Raw genomic sequence first — 19,064 nt, 5'->3', positions numbered from 1 at the left:
GTGTTTGATTTTCTCAACATAATAAAAACAAAGGGTCAAATTAAATTTACTTTATTTTTTTACAAAATTGACCGAACAGTGCGAGATTTCTAGAACGTTTACACTTGCATTAAGTAGACATAAAAGTTATAATTATTTCTCTTACAAGTAAGTCTTATTCACCTGTGTCAATAAAGCAATGCGGATTTGTGGCGTCGAGACACCGAAACCAGTTGTGTATATCATAAAAAAGTTACATGATTTGATGAAATAATCAGTTGACATCATTTTTATCTTAAAATTGTCACTAAGTAAATTATGATTAATAATAAAGAAAGCATAATTATAAACTAAACTCGATACATTACACTTAATCAGTATTAGTTGAAGTTACTGATTATATTCCTAATACAAGTTATAATACACAACAAACTGGGGATAGATTGCACTCAGCAGTGGTTAAAAGAGGATAGCGCGCAGAAAGTATCGTAAGTACAGAGAACGCATAAACAATAAAATGCTCCTAAGTTGGTTTATGCTTCGATATTCATCAAATTTCAAAGTCAACGAATTATAGAATTGTTTTACAATAAAACTTAATATTTTTTTTCACTCAAAATCTGAATACCACCAATATCAAATTTCTAGATGTATTATTATAAATAATCAAATATAAAAAAAACTATTTTATTCAAATGAAGAAAACTTATATTTTAATGGCAGAAGTTTTATTGATTTTACTTTCTTATTAAGATTTATTGAAAAACAAATTCTATAGAACGTGACTGACAACCGTACTATAGGATTAAGTCAATCCTTACATATAATATAACAATGCAGATTCACAGGACATTGTTTCGAAAATATGTGTAGTAGTCTTGATAAATCTTGAGCATCGCCCAGGAAATTAATAATGCCTAATTCGTCTATTTAATACTATATAAATGGTTTGAATAAATAATTTCTCATAATCAAAATAAACATACTATACTCTTTGCTATATAATTTATTTTATTATAATCTTTAATCATTGGGCTTGTACAATTTCCAGGGCGAATGATAATAAATTAGAAGATAAAGGTAGCCTATGTTTTGTACTTTGAAATTAAGTCAAAATGCTAGCTAGGTACTGGGACTGAAAAAGAAGAGATTATCATTAGGATTTATTTATATAAAGACTTACAATTTAAAGTTTCGTAACATAATTTTATCATTAAAATCTTATTTCAGAACCGGAATAACTTGCACTTGTTATTCAACTAGCATTTTGTCTTAAGCGAAATAAATTGTCACTTGGAAGAAGAGCTGCTGGATTTCACTCGTATAATTAAACTAAAAAAAAACCTAACGATCTAGTAATATAGTTTTTAATCAACAATGTTATAAACAGTAAAAATTAATCATATGTGTCGGGAATCGGATAAATTCTGTAAATTTTTATTTATAAGTAAATAAATTCATTTTGGACATCACAGTCATCCTCAAGTGAATATTCTCATATTTTCCGTTTATGCTCAATTATAGTATATAATACATATAATTATATATATATGAATAATGATTATCGGGTATAAGTTGTATACAGTTGTATCCATATAAAAGTAATAACTAAAATAAATACCTTATTAAGCAAAATTAACAATACCCTAAAATTAACCTAAAATCAAAAAGAAAATGCGCACTGTCTTCTTTTTTTAGATCATTTTTGAAATGATTTGCTATCTTTTGCCAATCTCTAAACAAAGAATTTGCATTACAAATGCATTAAAAGGCAGATTTTTATAATATACAGTTTATTTTCCAGTTTTCGAGAAATTATTTGCAGAGAAAACATTCTAATTAAGATACTTTCCTTTATATAAACCACACACATATAAACAATAATGTCAGAGTCGATGAAATCATTTCCATAACAAAACAACAGCACATTACTCGATCTCTCGTACCCTATTCTCCTTCGACATAAATAACACGGGGACGCATACATGATCTGTCTCGCTAACATTAAAAAAAAATATTAATATTAAAATAGTATGATTGCCCAGCTACCCATATAGTGAAGTTAGTATTAAATTACTGTACAGTTCATACGTCGCCACGTATACATAGCCTACGATTCAAGGTCATATTACCGAAGCGAACGAGATTTAGACGTAACGAAGTACCTACGCTAGACATACATTAGGGGGCGCCGTCGTCGGGGCGCAGACGGCTCTGCAGGTACTGGCGGTGCGCGTACTTGTTGAAGCGGCGCTTGGCCATGAACAGCGTGGCGATGGTGCGCGGCGCCAGGCGGACGGCGGCCGCGCGCGACGTGATGCCGCCGCGCCGGCACTCGCCGCACGTGTAGTCCAGCACGTGCAGCGCGCTGCCCGTCGCCCTAACGCACTCTGCGGACAGCCGGCCCGTCAGCACGCGCCACACACACACAGTCACACGCGCCAACACGAGACTTAAGCCCCTACGTCGCGACCGTTACGTTCGCACACTACGAAACTTCATCGGATACAGACCGTGCTCGGCGATATTTGCAATGTAGTATTGACATCGAGAGTTAAAAAGCGAATATATGGTAAAAGCGTAGAATATAAACGTACATAAAAAATCTTATGTATAAAATGAATCAATGTAACCATGCGTATCGATGCATTAAAAATGGAAGCGTAAAGCGTAAACATGAGGATACAGGCGTAGACTCCCTACCGGATATCTAGCTGTATCCTCATGCTTGTAGAAAGAGAACAAGCTTAACCCTGGACGCGCTGCGACGGGCGCACTTGGCGCTCGTCGCAGCGGGTCCGGCGGTCGCGGGAAGGTCGGGTGGTGGGGAGGGGGGGTCAGCTGGCGCGCTACGGCGGTGACGTACCTTGATGCAGTTGCCTATCGCAGAGCTTACAAATGACGAGCTGCATGGTCCCCTTTGGCCCGATGAAGGAGCGATCGCACAGCGGGCAGTAGCGACCGATGCGATACGCCCTACGTACGCACACACACATACGGACCGTACGCGCACAAGCACCGGAACACAGAAACACGCCATTAGTATCAGTCGAGACCTCGCCGCCTCCACTTTGTTACTTCTCATCCGATGGCTCGTTTTATTATTCGTTTTATTTATATATGTGTTACTTTTGTGAGGGAAAAGTGTAAACGTTTTAATAGCAGGAGGAAAATTAATCAAAAGATAACAAATAGCCCGTGTTACAAAAGAAGATACTGGGACCCGTAGACTTTGAAACACACACACGTTCTCAACCGGTCTATTATACAACAGTTAATTATTTTACTTACAAAAAAATATACAATAATAATTAATTAATATCTATAATCTTGTAATAAAATAAAATTACTTTTCGGCAAAAATTAAAAAAAATATAGTTCGAATATTTTTCATCTGTGTCAAGAGCCAGAAAAACAAGTAACAAAGTCAATTCAGTTAGTGATCGCTTCAATAATGACATCGAGAATATTACGCCCGTGTTAGTTTAAAAAAATATGGAATGAAGTTAGTTGGTATTACAACGGCTGATGAGATGTCGACATCCATTGCCTAATGATGGAAACATTAATTGAGGCAACATTATAAAAAACTACTGTACTAAAAAAAATAATATAACCAATGAAAATAATTGTTGCATCAATTAGCTTAAAAGATTGAATTAAATTACCAATAATTATAAAAATGAAAATCAGACAATGAAGTAGGTCATCAACTGACATTAACAAATATTATAATTATATTACAATCACAATATAACTGCTTTTTTTTTAATTAATATAAATTATGTGACTACTTTATTGTCAATCAAAAATTGTTTGTCCAATGAAAATAAATTAAATTTAAGCACAGTGAAAAATTGTGCCAATTTTACTGAATATGAAATAAGAACAAACAATCTTCGTTGCTTAGGTAATTATTGAAATAACTTATATGAAGAGATGTGGAACATGCAACTTATTACTATTGCCAAATTCTTCCAAGTAATATTCAAACTTGTCTTTTGTAAACATTTACTCAATGCTGATAATCTTTTAATTAACCTTTCGAATTTAATAAATCGAAATTTGAGCTTTATTTCTTAGAAGAATTCAGCGGTGGGGGATATGTGCTGAGTAAGAACGCTGCTTGGAGTCATTAAAGAACATTATGCGGGGTCAAAAATGCTACAATATACCAGAGACAAAGCGGGTATCGACAGAGTGAGACAGGAATGGGAGAGCTTGTGTTAGTCAACATTGAACACGCATGAAATGACGTGAATACACAATGTCTACCAAGACCAGTTAACAAATTACACATAAATCATCGAAACTTTGTAAAAAATCTTTGTACTTTTCGTCTGCGTCCTTCGATGTTTATGCAACTATGGGTTCACGTTTTGTTGTTGCCCCTCTTGATTTTACTTGAAAAACAATATCGAATAACTTAAGTATGGTTATTCTCAAGTCTCAGAGAAACATTATATTAGGGAACTTCATTTTGTATACGATTAGTTTTATACATATTTGTGCTTGGTGTATCTTACTGCCGTTTTGATAAAAAACAGAATCATATATCTTAACATTGGACAAAGGTCAAGCAAGTTCTGAATTATTTCTGACAAATCACTTCCTCATAATTTATCACAAAAATATGGCACTTTCTTAATTCAAAACATTTCAGATTCTGTATTCTAAATACCTATTTTTCTATGTAATTTTTAAACCTAAAACCATTCATGTCAATAAATCCACCATTTTTGTTGAGGTAAAACACATTGGTGTACTTTATAGAATTCGGAATGTAAGATAACACAAATACATTAAAAGGGAAAATGTTTAACAAGGATATTCGTGAGTCGAATCTCTAAATCAGACTCCTTGGTTTTTTTAATTTTCTCCTAAATATTTTTAAGTCATATTTTAAATAGCAAAAACGTTTCTTGTTAATTATTTTTTTATCATTGGAAGTAAAATAATAAAATGTCTTTAATAACTTTTTTTTGAGTATTATTTTTGCCAGTTAATATATGTCAGGGGGGACATCACTTCATACGAGGCTACGTTTTATTTGAAAATACATGAAAATTAAGACACAACTTTGAATGCAAGACAGACTGCGGGTTGACTACGAATCTTGACTACATATAGACATAGCGTCGTATGAAATAAATTTTATTGGTTTTCTATAATACTACTTAACGCACACATTCAGCTCTAACTGTGTAATTTGACGGTCGTACGTATTAAATGTAGTAATATTTATTGTGTCGTGAACATTTGTAATGCCCTTTCGACACAATTTAAAATTAAGTTTCCTGGTATAAATAATAACAACATTTAAATTGTATTTCGTCATCAATAAGTCAATGTAGGCAGACACAGTTAGAGCCGGGCGTGCGCGGTGTTCGCTGCGAGCGATAGAGACCTGGCGCAGGGCGTGCACAGCGAGTGCGAGTAGAGCTTGTGTCCGCCGGGGCCGCGGCGCGTCTGGTGGTGCCACTCGGCGTCGGGCCCGCCCGGCTCGCGCGCGCCGCACGACTTGCACACGGCGCACTCCACGCAGTGCCAGCGACCTGCGGGCGACAACACGTTAGCGCGTGCGGGGGCGGGGCGGTGGGGCGCGGGGGGGGCGCCGGCCTCACCTGTGGGCACGGCCTGCAGCCCCACGCAGTAGATGTGGAAGCCGCGGTCGCATAGGTCGCAGAAGAGCATCTTGTCGTCGTCGGCGGGCCGCGCGCACGTACAGCAAGTCTTGCACTCGGCGCACTGCCACGCGTACTCGCGACACTTGCGGATCGTGTCCGCGCTCAGGTCCACGCACGACGGGTGCACTGGAAGAACATTCATAGGCTGGTCTTACTTCGATATAAACTAGGGGAACTCGTATACGACAAAACTAAACATAGAAATCAATAGCACCTTACTACTACACCTGAATTAAGCACAACTTAAAATCATTTTCTTAAAATGTACAAAACATATCAAAACTTTTAAATCGATATATGCTCTAAAAGTTGTGCTTAATTCAGGTGTAGTAGACACCTGAATTAAGCACAACATAAAATTATTTTCTTCAAATTTACAAAATATATCAAAACTTTTAAATTAATATATGCTTAGAAAGTCACATTTATTAGGAGAAAAATAATTTAAGATTATGAAAATGATAGCCACTTTTTCAATATTGAGCACAATTATATTACAATACTGACTATACAAAATTGTTAGTGGAGTTATAATTGAGCAAGTAATAACAATACAATAAATTGTTTAAAATCATATTGTGCAAGTATGCAGCCATACTCACGCTTAGCGTTGCAGTTGGCGCAGACGAGGAAGCGCTCGTGCGTGTACTTGCGGTTGGCCTCGAGCCGCAACTTGCACACGCGACACGTGTCCACATCCTCGTCCCTGACGGCCGCCGTCGAAGCCTCCGCTTGGCTGCTTCTTTTTGTTTTTGTCAATTTTTTTCGCTGCAATAAACATTAACAGTTAACTTTAGAATAAAAACATAAGTCTACTTGTCATTTTGATATATTTATCACACTAAAACCATAAAGGACTAAGTTTTGTTTGTTATTTGATAACTCTTTTGTGATATATTGAATACATAGAAAATATTGTTATGTTTTAAAAAACAGAAAAAGGTATAGTCCATTCCAATGACAAAAGGAAACATTCAAAACATACCATATTTTTCAATATCACAAGTGTTTTTTTATTAATTCCGCTATATTATTATAACTACAAACAGTTCTTGATTAATATATCTTCATTTGTAATACAACAATATTTCACTAAACTACATAAATCCACTTTAACTTCCAAAGTAACGAAAACAGTTTAGTCGACATTCAAGACGCCATTTTTCGATGAACGAACGTTTAAAATAGAGGCCTCGACTAAGGATGTCTGCTAAACGAATGGAGACTGAATGAATTTATACAGATAAAAAATATATTATTTTAGTTTTAAGATACATTATAGATATTTTTTTAAATATATATTGATTTAATTGGTTGTAATATATAATATGAATTATTTAGTAGAAACGTAAAAAGTTATATAACATAGATAAAAAAGTTATTTTTTTATGCAGTAAGGTTTTTACATAAAAATAGAATTTTTACCAAAAATGTTAAAAGAATTACTTTACTTAAAAAAATTATCTTATCTCGAAATGTAGATCAGTTTTGTGCATAGCAATTTTATAGTTTTGAAAATAATACATAAGGGTAAGAAAGACATTCGTCTCTCATCTTTCGTATCATGTTTACGGGTGCTTATTCGGAATTTTCTAAAGTTTTTTATTACGCCCTGGCTTTGTTTAAACGGAAAATTACTTTTAAAATCAAAAAATATATCTTTTAGCATTTATTACCTATTCATTCAATTATTTTCACCTCACTAGTCGAACGCAAATGACATATCGATTCAAGGTCAAAGTTGTTTATTTACCTTTTCTCCTCTTCCCATTGGAATAGACTATACGCTCTATTAAGCTAATAGCTAGAACATTTAAAATGTAGAAGTATTACGAGAACACTGGGTAGGAACTATTCATTTATGATATTTTCTACCAATAAACAAAAAAACTTGGTATTATGTGTGTATAAAATTAAATTTTATACCGCTGAAGAAAATGACTACGATGCTATCATAACCACCATACTTCTCTCGTTCTTAGCTTGATGACCATAACAGCCATCTATATAACTGACTCCCTTTCACTTTTCGGAATGCTGATGCGGTGATTGTCGGCACTATAAGGATGGTTGACCCTCAAATACGTGACGGTATTGATAGATAAGCTTAATAAAGTCCCTTGATTGGCATCTCCATGTTGAGAAGTATAGTTGTCTGCTACATTAATTATTATTATTTGTTAAAATACATTGCAATATAAAAACGATTGTTGTAAGTTACAAGTCATGCTCCTCACCTTGGCACTCCTCAGCATGTCGTGGTCCGACTCCGACGAGGAGCAGCGCGAGCCCCACTCCGCGTCGGACTCCGAGCTGGACTCCGGCGGGGAGGCGGGCGCGGGTGGAGCCGCCAACGCCGTGTTCAGCGGGAAATATCTGGAAACGGATATCGGATCGGTGTCATCGCGTCTACCATGCCATACGTGAAGATAGTAGAACAGTAGTCTAGTATCGTAGTTTTTTTTTTTTATGGTATAGGTTGGCGGACGAGCGTATGGGCCACCTGATGGTAAGTGGTCACCATCACCCATAGACAATGACGCTGTGAGAAATATTAACTATTCCTTACATCGTCACTGCGCCACTAACCTTGGGAACTAAGATGTTATGTCCATTGTGCCTGTAGTTACACTGGCTCACTCACCCTTCAAACCGGAACACAACAATACTGACTACTGTTATTTGGCGGTAGAATAACTGATGAGTGGGTGGTACCTACCCAGACGGGCTCGCACAAAGCCCTACCACCAAGTAAAGATTATACAGCGTCGTCGCACCTGAGGTCCTGCGGTGCGTAGACGCGGTAGGTGTGCTGGTACTGGCCGGGCAGCAGCGCGTGCGGGTAGAAGCCGTGCGGCGGGCGCACGCGCAGCGCGGGCGGCGCGGGCGGCGGCCGGCGGCGCTGCACCGTCAGCGACTGCAGGTCGGCGCAGGCGGGCCGCCGCAGCGCGTTCAGGCGCGCGTTCCACTCGCTCGCCGACGCGATCGCCGCCGCCGCCATGTCCTGTCACACACGAGATAGAGAGCCGGAGAGAAATTTTGATAATTTTTAATAGCGTACTCAATTCGGATGTGATCGGTTTTACGAATTTTGCCGATGCGACATCTAAGTTGTGTCGTACTATACATCATATCTTAGTTTCCGATATCAGCTGGCAAGAGGTATAGTACGACACAACTTAGATGTCGCATCGGCAAAATTCGTAATACCGATCACATCCGAATTGAGTACGCTATACCAAATTATCAATATTTATTTTCTCACACGAATATGATCTTTGCACAAACATAATAACTTGTAATATCATATGACCTAATATATTCGTCAATTTGACGCGTCGGTTTACATGCACTTATTTTGTCTGACGTGTGAATCTATAGCGACGAATAGCGTCGAATGGCGCGATAGGGAGCTATTTGTATTGGTCGTGTAAATCGGCAGTAATCGGTTTTATTTTCATTCCATTGCATTTTCCGATGCTACGTCTAATTTGTGTCATACTATACACCATTATCTTAGTTTCTGATATCAGCATTGGTGATCGGCGTCATCGTGAACGATCTACATTCATCGTTAACTAGAAGACGTCGTCCGACCATCATTATTATTATTTTATTTTTATGAAGTCTACTGTATCAACTGTAACCACAGATATCTTTTCATACATACATACAGTAGACTAGACCTATTATTTTTCAAATTATTGACTAATTATATTTCATTAAATTAAAGTAATAACATAAAATGTACTGTATACTTTGAATGTATCTATTTTGCAATTGTACTTGTAAAGATCGTAGACCTCTCCCCTCGGATATCCACACATCGAACATACATTTATGTATTACATTATTCCGCTAACTGTACCTGTCTGGTTTTCTCGGGATCAATTTTCGGTGGTTCCGGTTTTTGCTCAATGATTTTTTGTTCCTTCATTTCTGTCTTTTCAATTTTAATTTCAGCCTTTGTTTCTTCGATCGTGTCCTCTGCCGGTTCAGCGAGCTGCTTCTCGCGTTGATGACATCTGAATTCCTCATATTTGTGCGGGTAATCAGAGAGCATTATATCCAATACTTCGCTGGCATCTACTGCCGTTATACCTAAGAAAATAAATTTTACATTAAGTATTATGTAAAACCATAATGTATGCTTTGTTAGTACCTTCAATTTATTAAAAATGTTACTTACCAAGATCACAGAGGGCTTCCGTCACTAGACCTTTGCTAAGCACATAATCCCTCTCTTCTCCGGTAATAGTCCGTCTTTTCAATTCTGGATATCGTCTCTTAAAACTTTTCACACTCAGGAACATCGCAACTTGCTCTTGTATCATCATAACCTAAGGATATAAAAATATTTTTTATATGAATGTGATTTTCAAAACTATATAAATTGATGTATTAAGTCATTGTATTTACATCACAATATTTATAGGAATCATTACTAAGTCTTACCTGAGGTTCTCCTTCTGATTTTTCAGGCGGTGGCCATGTGTATTCTTTAACATCGGCAGCCGTCCATACTTTATTACTATAAAAAAAAATAAAAAAAAAGTTTAGTAATAAATACTTTTTATTATAAATCAACTAAATATTACTTGTCTATCTTAATAAATTTTACTTGTCTTATCTTTTACACATATTACAATAAATTGACTGAATACAAAAATACTACTTTGGTTTTAATTTATGACTAAAATAATATTTTATGGAAAAATCTGTTGGCTATATAACATAAAACTAAATACCCATCAGAGTCTTTGCACTGATACAATTAAGTTAAACCTCGTGATCATTTTAAAATAGAAACATGTCAGTAAAGTACCTCCTAACAAAAATAGAACATATGTGTTTGCAACCAAGACTTTCTGATAAAATATTGATAATATACAACATGGCATTTTATTAGTTATTAATTACGGGATATTTACCATGTTTCTTATTTTAGTTCAGTGGAGCTCGATATTTCGACATTATCTACGAATGTCTTGTTCACGACAAGTCTCGTGTGTATATATAAAAATAACCATGTTAATTTAAAATCTAATGTGGCATTTTTGTTCTATGTTGTGAATAATTTAAAATACTATGTAATTACTGTATAGAATTTTAAAAAGGATGTAATATTCATAGAGATAGTTTATTGAATGATTAGTTTCATTTGACACAGTTTACATTTGAGTTGTAATTAAATCTATATTTTTGAATCATTGTGCTAACATAGTGAATGAAAGTATTGTTATTTTAGTGTATTGTATATAAAAATAATGAATAAATATTTCATTCTTGTAAATATTTCGTCAAAAACATATCTCTGTATAAATTATGTAAAAAAATTTTGCATCATAATCTAAATTAATAAATAAAAATTGCAAAAATAAATCTGTCTATTACTATTTCAAAGGCAAATTAATGAGCGAATTTGGTAAGTTGGAAGCTTCAACCTCAAGAAAGGACATGGGCATTATACATATACATTATTTTGATATTATATATCGTAAATGTTTGTACTATAATAGCTTATGTTATTTAAAAAATTTGGTTTTGATTAAATGTATAATTTGAAATGATTAGCTTAGTAGCTAAGTCTTAGCTTAGTGGTAGTAGTCTACTATACTGCATACATTATTAAAGTAGAGTATCTTAGACATATCACTATTAAATATTATTTTATAATAATTTGAAAATAATTTAATACTTTTTTCTCTGTTAATTATTACATATACTGTAAACAATCTTAAATAATAAGTATGTTACATAAAAATGGAATTGAAATATTTTTAAAATTCAAAATTATCAACCTTTAAACATTTTTTTCTTTTCTTACCTATCAAACAAATCTGCGAATTTAGACTTCCTTATTTTGTTACTATCATTGGTCGAACTTTTTACAGAACTCTGCGAATCTTCGTCAAGTAAATGTGAGGGCCTGAAAATATTATATTGATTGATAATTGTTACAAAAATAAAATAGTCAACAGTTTATTATCTCAACTTACTTAGCGGGAGTTGCGTTGTCGTCCATCATACAAGTCTCTTCTTCAAATAACTGAACAGTAGTGGTCGCTGGACCACATACTCTTCCATAAATCCCCATAGTTTCCTGTCAAAAACATTGTTGCTAGAAGATCTATTTCTGTGGTAGATTTTTATTAGAAAGCGAAAAAGAAAGGAAAGAGATCCTGCTTGATAAGTGAGTACCGACTTGACTTATTATTTTCAAGGGGTTGTCCATTAATCACGTGATCTTTTTTTAGCATTTTTTTAACCCCCCCTCCCACATTGGTGATACGTAGTGAGGTTTAAGACCCCCCCCTTCCCCTTCTCATCATCACATGTATTTTTAGTACCTACAACGAATCTTAAAATTTACTGAATATTATCTTAATTTAAATACATGTATAAGCTATAATCTTATTTTATTCTGAAATTAAGGACTATATTTGTTTAAAAATCGCGCATTAGACGAAAAAATAAATACACGAGATATCTTACTACACCCCCCCTCCCCCTTGTGTTATTTTCGTGATTTTTATCAAACCCCTCCCCCATCTTTCAAGCCTCACGTGATTAATGGACAACCCCTAATTAAAAATATGTATATTACTTACCTTCATGTACATTGCACCTCTACCGCCGCCTCGGCCTCGGCCGCGACCGCGCGGGCTGCGTGCTGCTGCGCGACCTCTACCTCCGCGGCTGCCACGTCCACCTCTGCTCCCACGACCTCTTCCTTCGCTTATCATCTCAGCCGATTTTAAAAATGGATCCTCCATTTTAGGCAGAGTTGTCTCCAAAACAACTTTTAAATCTGGAGAGCTACCAAAAAGCTGCAGCTCCGTTGAGGAATTTCGTCTTCTACTCGTCAGGGGTGTAGAACATACGGAGGGCATTTTATCGAGCGCTTCTGTCATACGGGGCAATTTAATGCGCGAGCTAGTGGGATCTATTTCCTCTTCCTGTTTTTGCTCGATAAAAAATTTGTTTGCCGCCTCTACAACGGGCTCTGCTGTAGGTGTAGAATTCGGCTCCGTATCCAATCGACGACCTCGTCCACGGCCTCTGCCTCTCGGTTTCACAAGTATCACCGGACGATCCCTTTAATAGACAAAGAATATTTTATTAGTAATCATTTATTTTACTACATTGAAATTGAATATAAAGATTTTCATAACAGATACTTTACCTAGACAATCGAAGTGATCGCTGGGGTCGCTCTTCGAGTGCTGTGACGGGCAGGTTGATGACCGTTTTCGAACCTTCTGAAACAGGTAATTTTCGTGGACGTCCACGCTTTTTAGGCTGTGGTGTCATTTCAACTGGTTTAGGAATGTCGTGTAAGAAATCGTTAGATTTTATATTGTCCACTTCTAAAGGATCCCGCGCCATTTCTTCAGGACCCATACCAAAATCTCGAGATTCAGAGTTATCATTGAAAATCATTTGAACTTCGGGTCTACTTTTTTCAACGGATATGCTTTCAGATAATAAATCTGGACTACAAGTCGAAGTACTCGATTTTAAATCAGGACTTAGACTTTGGTTGTTTTCGGTGTGATTTAGGTCACTAAAAGGCAAAGCTTGTAACTGTTTTGCTTGTTTTGCTAAAATGTTATGTATTTCAGAACTTCCATTTTTAGCACAATTTTCATTATTTAAAATCGAATGATTTCTGGCTCCTTGTTTTATCTCCAAGGGTTTCGCAGGTGGTGATACGGGTGATGTTTTCGCAACTATAGGTGTAATTGTTAATGATTTATTAGACAAAAGTTGACCAAGCTTTATTCTCTTTATTTCAAGCATAGAATACTCAGATTCTTTGCTATGTGGTGGGCTTGTTTCAGTTGTTGAAGGTCTTTTGCCCATATTTCGTTTTGCCAATGGAGACTTTTCTGAAGTCTGTAATATTCTTGAGCTCCTTAATCTTTTACCCATTGGCATTGGAGTATCCGTGTGGGGTTTTCTTCTACTGTTTATAAGGTTCTTTCTTTGATGAGCATCATTCATCATTTCATGAGTATTTTCAGGTGAATAAGATTGTTCAGACTTTTTCGATTCTTCCGTGATAATTTTTGCTGATGCTCCTTGATCAGTTTTATTAATTTTTAATATTATTCTTGGAGAATCTTGGTCAGGACTTTGGTGTGAAATTTTATCCGAAATGTTTATTTCAAGAGGTTTCGTAACATTTTCATTAGCTTCTTTACACAGTTCCTGCATAGAACGGACTTTCAAAGGCGCTACACTACAGCTTACATCATTCGTTCTAATGTCTTTTATTCGACTGCAGTCAGCCGTATCATTTTCTGTTTCTAACTTATTTTTTTCTAAAATTAAATCATTTTTAACATTTATATGTTTTGAGGGTGATTTAGGGGAATCCATTAATAATGATGATGAATACTTGGCAGTATTCATTTTATTCCCCATATCTCCATCCAGGCCTTTTTCTTTTCTAGTTTCTAATAATTTTTTAAGTAAAGTACAGTTTTGCCTCATGGGACTGTGTTTTTGTTTGACTCTTTCACCAGCATTTTGTGTTATTGAAATTAAATCTGATTGCAAATTGATTGTATTATCATGTATATTCCTCTCCGTTAGTTCATTCTCTGAAGATTCTTTAGAATTTGTTGCCATCATATGTGCAGAAATATCTGCCATGTTTGCCTTTGCTTCAGGAGAAAGTGGCTGAGCAACTGTTTTCAATAAGTTGTCAGTTAATAGAGGTGTTAAAACTTGTTCTTTATTACAAGGCAAGCTTTCTTCATTCGTTTGAAGTGATGTAATACAATTTTCGTTTAATAGTGATGATCCCGAAGGACTCTCGTTTGTACTCTGCGCAAAGAACTTGCAATTTACATCGGGTTCTTTTAATTCAGTATTAACATGATCTGACGAGAGACTTACTTTAGATACTACAGAAATAGAGTCACCAATGTTATTACAATGTTCATGATCATTATTTTTATCAATAGTATATTGACTTTCGTTTACAACAGACTTTCTATTTATTTTCATTACTAATGGAGGATTTTTTGAAGGAGTTTCTTCAGTATCATTTAATGTTGATGATTCTTTTTCTTTTATTTCTTCAGGCTTTAAAACAGGTTTTATATTTAATTTAGTAATTGTAGTTGTTGTAGAAGTTACTTTTGAGATTTCTTTTTTAGGTGATAAAGGAGATATGTTGTCATCAGGTTTTATTAAAGGCTTAATGTTTAATTTAGTAATCACTGGTATATTTTCATCCTTCTTTATGCTTGGTCCTGATTCTTCCATATCATTTGGTTTACATATAGGCTTAATGTTAATTTTTGTAACTATAGGTATTTGATCAGCATTATCATCGCTTGAGTTTCCTGTTTCAGAGGATTGATTTTCAATATCTTTTAGAGAATCTTCATCTAATGGCTTAACAATAGGCTTAATATTAAGTTTAGTAATAACAGGTATACTATTTTCATCTACATCAGTTTTTAAAACATCACAGTCTTTTTCTTCCGAAGAATTTATCTCTGGGCTTTTTAAGGGTTTAATATTCAATTTTGTAATCTTAGGTACATCTTCTTTACTACAATCTATTTCGCTATCTTTAGGTTTCACTATGGGTTTAATATTTAATTTTGAAACTACAGGAACTTTGTCATCCAAGCCCTCAGATAATGTTATATTGTCAGAAGGTTTTATTACAGGCTTAATATTTAATTTTGTTACTACAGGAAAATGTTCAGTGTTTTCATAAGGTAGCAACTTTTTACTCTTAGTTGAAACTTCTGGTTCAGACTTAGAAACTGGCTTAATGGTTATTTTAGGTACATGAACTACATCTTTAGCTTCACCACTGGTTGAAAGAGTCTCCGTTGATATTTTTAGTTTTGGTATATCAGGAGGTCGGAAGTTTTCAACAGTACCTTCAGTTCCTATTTCGTCTGGAGGTTTTATGATAGGCTTTATGATAAGTTTTGGACTAAGAGGTTGGCTTTCACTTTTAGCTACTGTTTTAATTGTAAACTTTGGGATTTTATCAGGCTGTGTATCTTCTGGTTGACTCAAAATCACTTTCATTTTTGTTGGAGAAGATTGTTCTTGAAGTTCACAATTTTGTACTGCTTTTATTGTGACTTTTGGTACATTCTTCTCTGTGTAGAATTGTCCCTCAGATTCGGTGCCTGGTTTACCAAGCTTTATAGTTACTTTAGGCACTATTTCTGACGGTCCTTGATCAGAAGCAGAAGCTTGGTCAGATGTACTTGTACTCTCATCATTTTCAGAATACTCTGACTCCGATATCTCACTACTACTAGATTTTCTGTGAATTTCATTGATTCTTTCTGGCTGTTTAATGAGAGGTTTAATATTTAATTTAGTAATGTGAGGTATTTGTTCTACATCTTTAACATCTGGTTCACTGACACATTCTTTTGGAGGCCTTATGGGTTTTATTGTTAATTTTGGTACGGGGGTTTTGATTTCTTCTGTATGTTTGTTACTCAATTTAATTGTTAATTTAGGTACTTGTTTTGTTAAGTCTGACTCCTCTGAATTTAAGCTAACATCACCACTAACAACATTTTCTATTTCTTTAGTTTCACTAGTTGATTCTGTAGTTTCTGAAGTATTTGTAGTTGAAAGATTGATTTTTAATGGTGGTAATCTTTTCTCAGTTTCTAAACTATTATTTTCAGGTAAACCATCAGTATGGCTAGTACATACTTGAGCTGCTTCTTCGCTTTTCTGAGAGGTCTCTTTTGTGCTTTCGGGTAATACTTCCAAATCCTGTGGAGGAGATTTTTGAGAAATGGTTTCAGGAATTGTATTACAAGGAATAACCAATTCTAATGTCTTGTCTTCACTCGCAGACTTTTCACAAGGCTCTGTAGTTATCAGCGACTCAGTAGAAGTTGATTGACATTGGTCAATTTGTGCTTGTATTGGTTCCACATCAAGTTTTTGATCAGTCGGGATGCAACTTGTTTGTGGAATTATTTTTTGTCTAATAAGTTTAATTTTTTTAGTAGGACTGCTCGATGTTTCTGCTTTGCAGATACTAACTTCACTTACACTTCTAATCTCTTCTGGCTTAACATTACCATGTACAGAGGGCACAGCATCCGAAGAGCTAGATACATCTTTAATGATAGAATCACTTGCCTGTTCGGATGTGTTGACATTAATACTTGAGTCTACCGTAGAAGATACAGTAGAGTCTGGCCTGTTTGGCAAGGGACGCACAAGTCTACGTCGCAATGGTGATCTTGTTAAAGATTCCACTATAGGGACTTTTCCCTCACTAATACTATTGTCACTTGACGTTGATTCAGCACTTTCCACTATAACATTGTCACGAATATCACTAGATGTCACACACTTCACTGTCCTTTCACAAGGTGAACTCTCAGTTTCTACTACACTTTGCACAGTCTGTACAATACTGCTGGAAGGAATATTTGGAACAGAACTGCCCTGAAGCTCTTCTGAACATGATACTGCATGTTTTTGAGTATCTATTGACACTTCCAAGTCATTACTGTTAAGTATGGATGAACTTGTTTGTGGCAATTCTACACAACCCACTTTCACATCTGCCAAAACTTCACTTTGCGATGTCAGATCATTGGGTAAATTTATTTGTAAGCTTTGTTCTTCTTCGATTTTGGCACTTGTGGCAGGGGCTGAATTTTGGGATTTTACAGAACTGTCATCACTGTTTATATTATCTACAGTTGTATTAGAGTCTCCTCCGCCGGCAAATCTACTGTCGGTGTCGTTTTCTAGGGAAAAGGGTAAACGCTTCGGTGCTCCGGGTCCATCAACAATCTCGTCTATCATATCCAGAATCGCTTCCGTGCTTGTGTTGACATCTTGCGTCGACGGAGACGGAACGCTGTCCCCATCAAAATTTTCCTCCGACATTGCGGGGGTTTCACATGATGTTCTCGGTTCAGATGGGTCCTGCTGTAAACTACTAGTTGCATTGACGTCCTCAATCTGTCCAACGTCCTTTTCCCGCGCCGATACACGGCGGGAAGCGTTCGTCGCGGCGCCCGCATCGTCTTCTGAACTCTCCATTATCTACTATTTTGCGACGCTGTCATATCTGAAATATAAAACGCCCGCTAGATGATATTTACGTTTCAAACGGGTAACCTGTCGACGTGCGAGCTTGACAAACCACAGGCACCATTCTAATTCACCATAACGCTAAAAAAATATGTTCACGGATCCATGGTGTAGATTATTGTACCTACACATGTACTTTATTCTCATATTCACGTTAACGTGTTGTTCAATCACGCACAGGGTCTCGGAAACTAATCATTCAACAGCGTAAACCGGCAAACAAAAAGCTTGTATACGCCATTTTTAAAACCAAAGACATGGCAGGTTTAGATGTATGAGCCAATAAAAAATATCTTATACGGACAATTCGGCCATTGTCGTGTTGGTAAACTGCAAGAAGCCCATAGATCGCTCCACTTGAGCTTTTAGCTTGTAAAAGAGTAATAAATATGCGTTTCGACATGTGGTAAAACGAGTAGGATAATAGTTATTTGAGAGTAGACAATAATATTTTGTATGGCAACAAACCATTTTATTCACTATTTTGTTTCCAATACTCGGTCATTTTGAACTAAAAATAAAAGAAAATGGTATTTAAACAATACTTTAAAGAAGGGTTACTTAAATTCTTAATGTTTACTACGCTAACAGTTATTCGACAGTACCGAAACCAAACATTAATCGTTGGTAGCTCAACCAAAACCATTGGTGCCCTATTTTTATAAATGTTATAAATACTGTTAAATTACCATTTTGGATAATCAAATAACAATATTAATTAATCATAATTGCATATATATTTTTACACCCCAAAAAATTAAATATGCATAAGGCCGATGATCCAATAACTCATTTCTTCAAAGTTTTAAAGCGTCTTTGACAAAAGCCGAAAACCACGAACATGATTATATTAAATAAGTTTATAATGTCCCTTTTTATAGGGGGTTAAGTAGCGCATTTAATTTGACCCTACTCGAGCCTTGATGTCAATATTGATGATCTTCGGCCTCTTCGTATTATTCTATAGACGAGGCTTGTTAATAGTTGTTTACATACCGTGATGCTTTGTATACGTTCTTTAACAAGACAACAACAATACAATGCTTCGGTGCCTACGCATGAACTTTTAATCTTTGGCGAAAAAAACCATACCACTTCTTCCCATTTTGAAATACTCATGTTATGTTTAAAGTTAGAGACTTTTTTCTGTTTATTTTAATATACAAGAGTAAGTAGGTTTTTTAGTAAAAACTAAATAATACACTTTGAAATAAAAATAATAATAATTAATTAATTATTAATGCTTCAAGTAATTAATAAATTAAACACAAAAAAAAA

At 35.5% G+C, this 19,064-nt stretch overlaps 1 protein-coding gene across 5 annotated transcripts; it reads right to left on the bottom strand.

Annotated features, from left to right (window-relative positions):
- Positions 1-35: 35 nt before the first annotated feature.
- LOC124535681 (titin homolog) lies at positions 36-18,223 on the bottom strand. 5 transcript variants are annotated; one of them, XM_047111985.1, is made up of 15 exons: positions 18,091-18,223; positions 12,853-17,763; positions 12,278-12,764; positions 11,666-11,769; positions 11,494-11,595; positions 10,122-10,197; positions 9,856-10,006; positions 9,535-9,767; positions 8,444-8,670; positions 7,904-8,042; positions 6,269-6,434; positions 5,604-5,792; positions 5,387-5,534; positions 2,846-2,955; positions 36-2,369 (listed from the first exon to the last, which is right to left on the bottom strand). In XM_047111985.1, the coding sequence occupies exons 2-15, from the start codon at positions 17,733-17,735 to the stop codon at positions 2,161-2,163; spliced, it is 7,224 nt and encodes a 2,407-aa protein (XP_046967941.1). In that variant the 5' UTR covers positions 17,736-17,763; positions 18,091-18,223; the 3' UTR covers positions 36-2,160. The 5 variants fall into 5 exon arrangements, with proteins under 5 accessions (XP_046967941.1, XP_046967940.1, XP_046967944.1 ...); XM_047111984.1 differs by having other exon boundaries at positions 17,915-18,222; XM_047111987.1 differs by lacking the exon at positions 36-2,369 and adding an exon at positions 4,313-4,382 and having other exon boundaries at positions 12,853-18,222.
- Positions 18,224-19,064: the final 841 nt, after the last annotated feature.

Source organism: Vanessa cardui, chromosome 15 (genome assembly GCF_905220365.1).
Source record: "Vanessa cardui chromosome 15, ilVanCard2.1, whole genome shotgun sequence".
Classification (NCBI taxonomy): domain Eukaryota; kingdom Metazoa; phylum Arthropoda; class Insecta; order Lepidoptera; family Nymphalidae; genus Vanessa; species Vanessa cardui.
Note: the sequence above shows the minus strand (reverse complement) of the source record. Positions and strands in the feature narration are given on the sequence as shown.

Bases quoted from the DNA above. Each gene is read 5' to 3' on its own strand.
- LOC124535681 (XM_047111985.1), bottom strand. From the start codon at position 17,735: ATGGAGAGTTCAGAAGACGATGCGGGCGCCGCGACGAACGCTTCCCGC. The intron at 11,596-11,665 runs GTAAGTTGAGAT...TAATATTTTCAG, and splicing joins GACAACGCAACTCCCGCTAA to GCCCTCACATTTACTTGACG. The intron at 10,007-10,121 runs GTAAGACTTAGT...TTATATCCTTAG, and splicing joins AATCAGAAGGAGAACCTCAG to GTTATGATGATACAAGAGCA.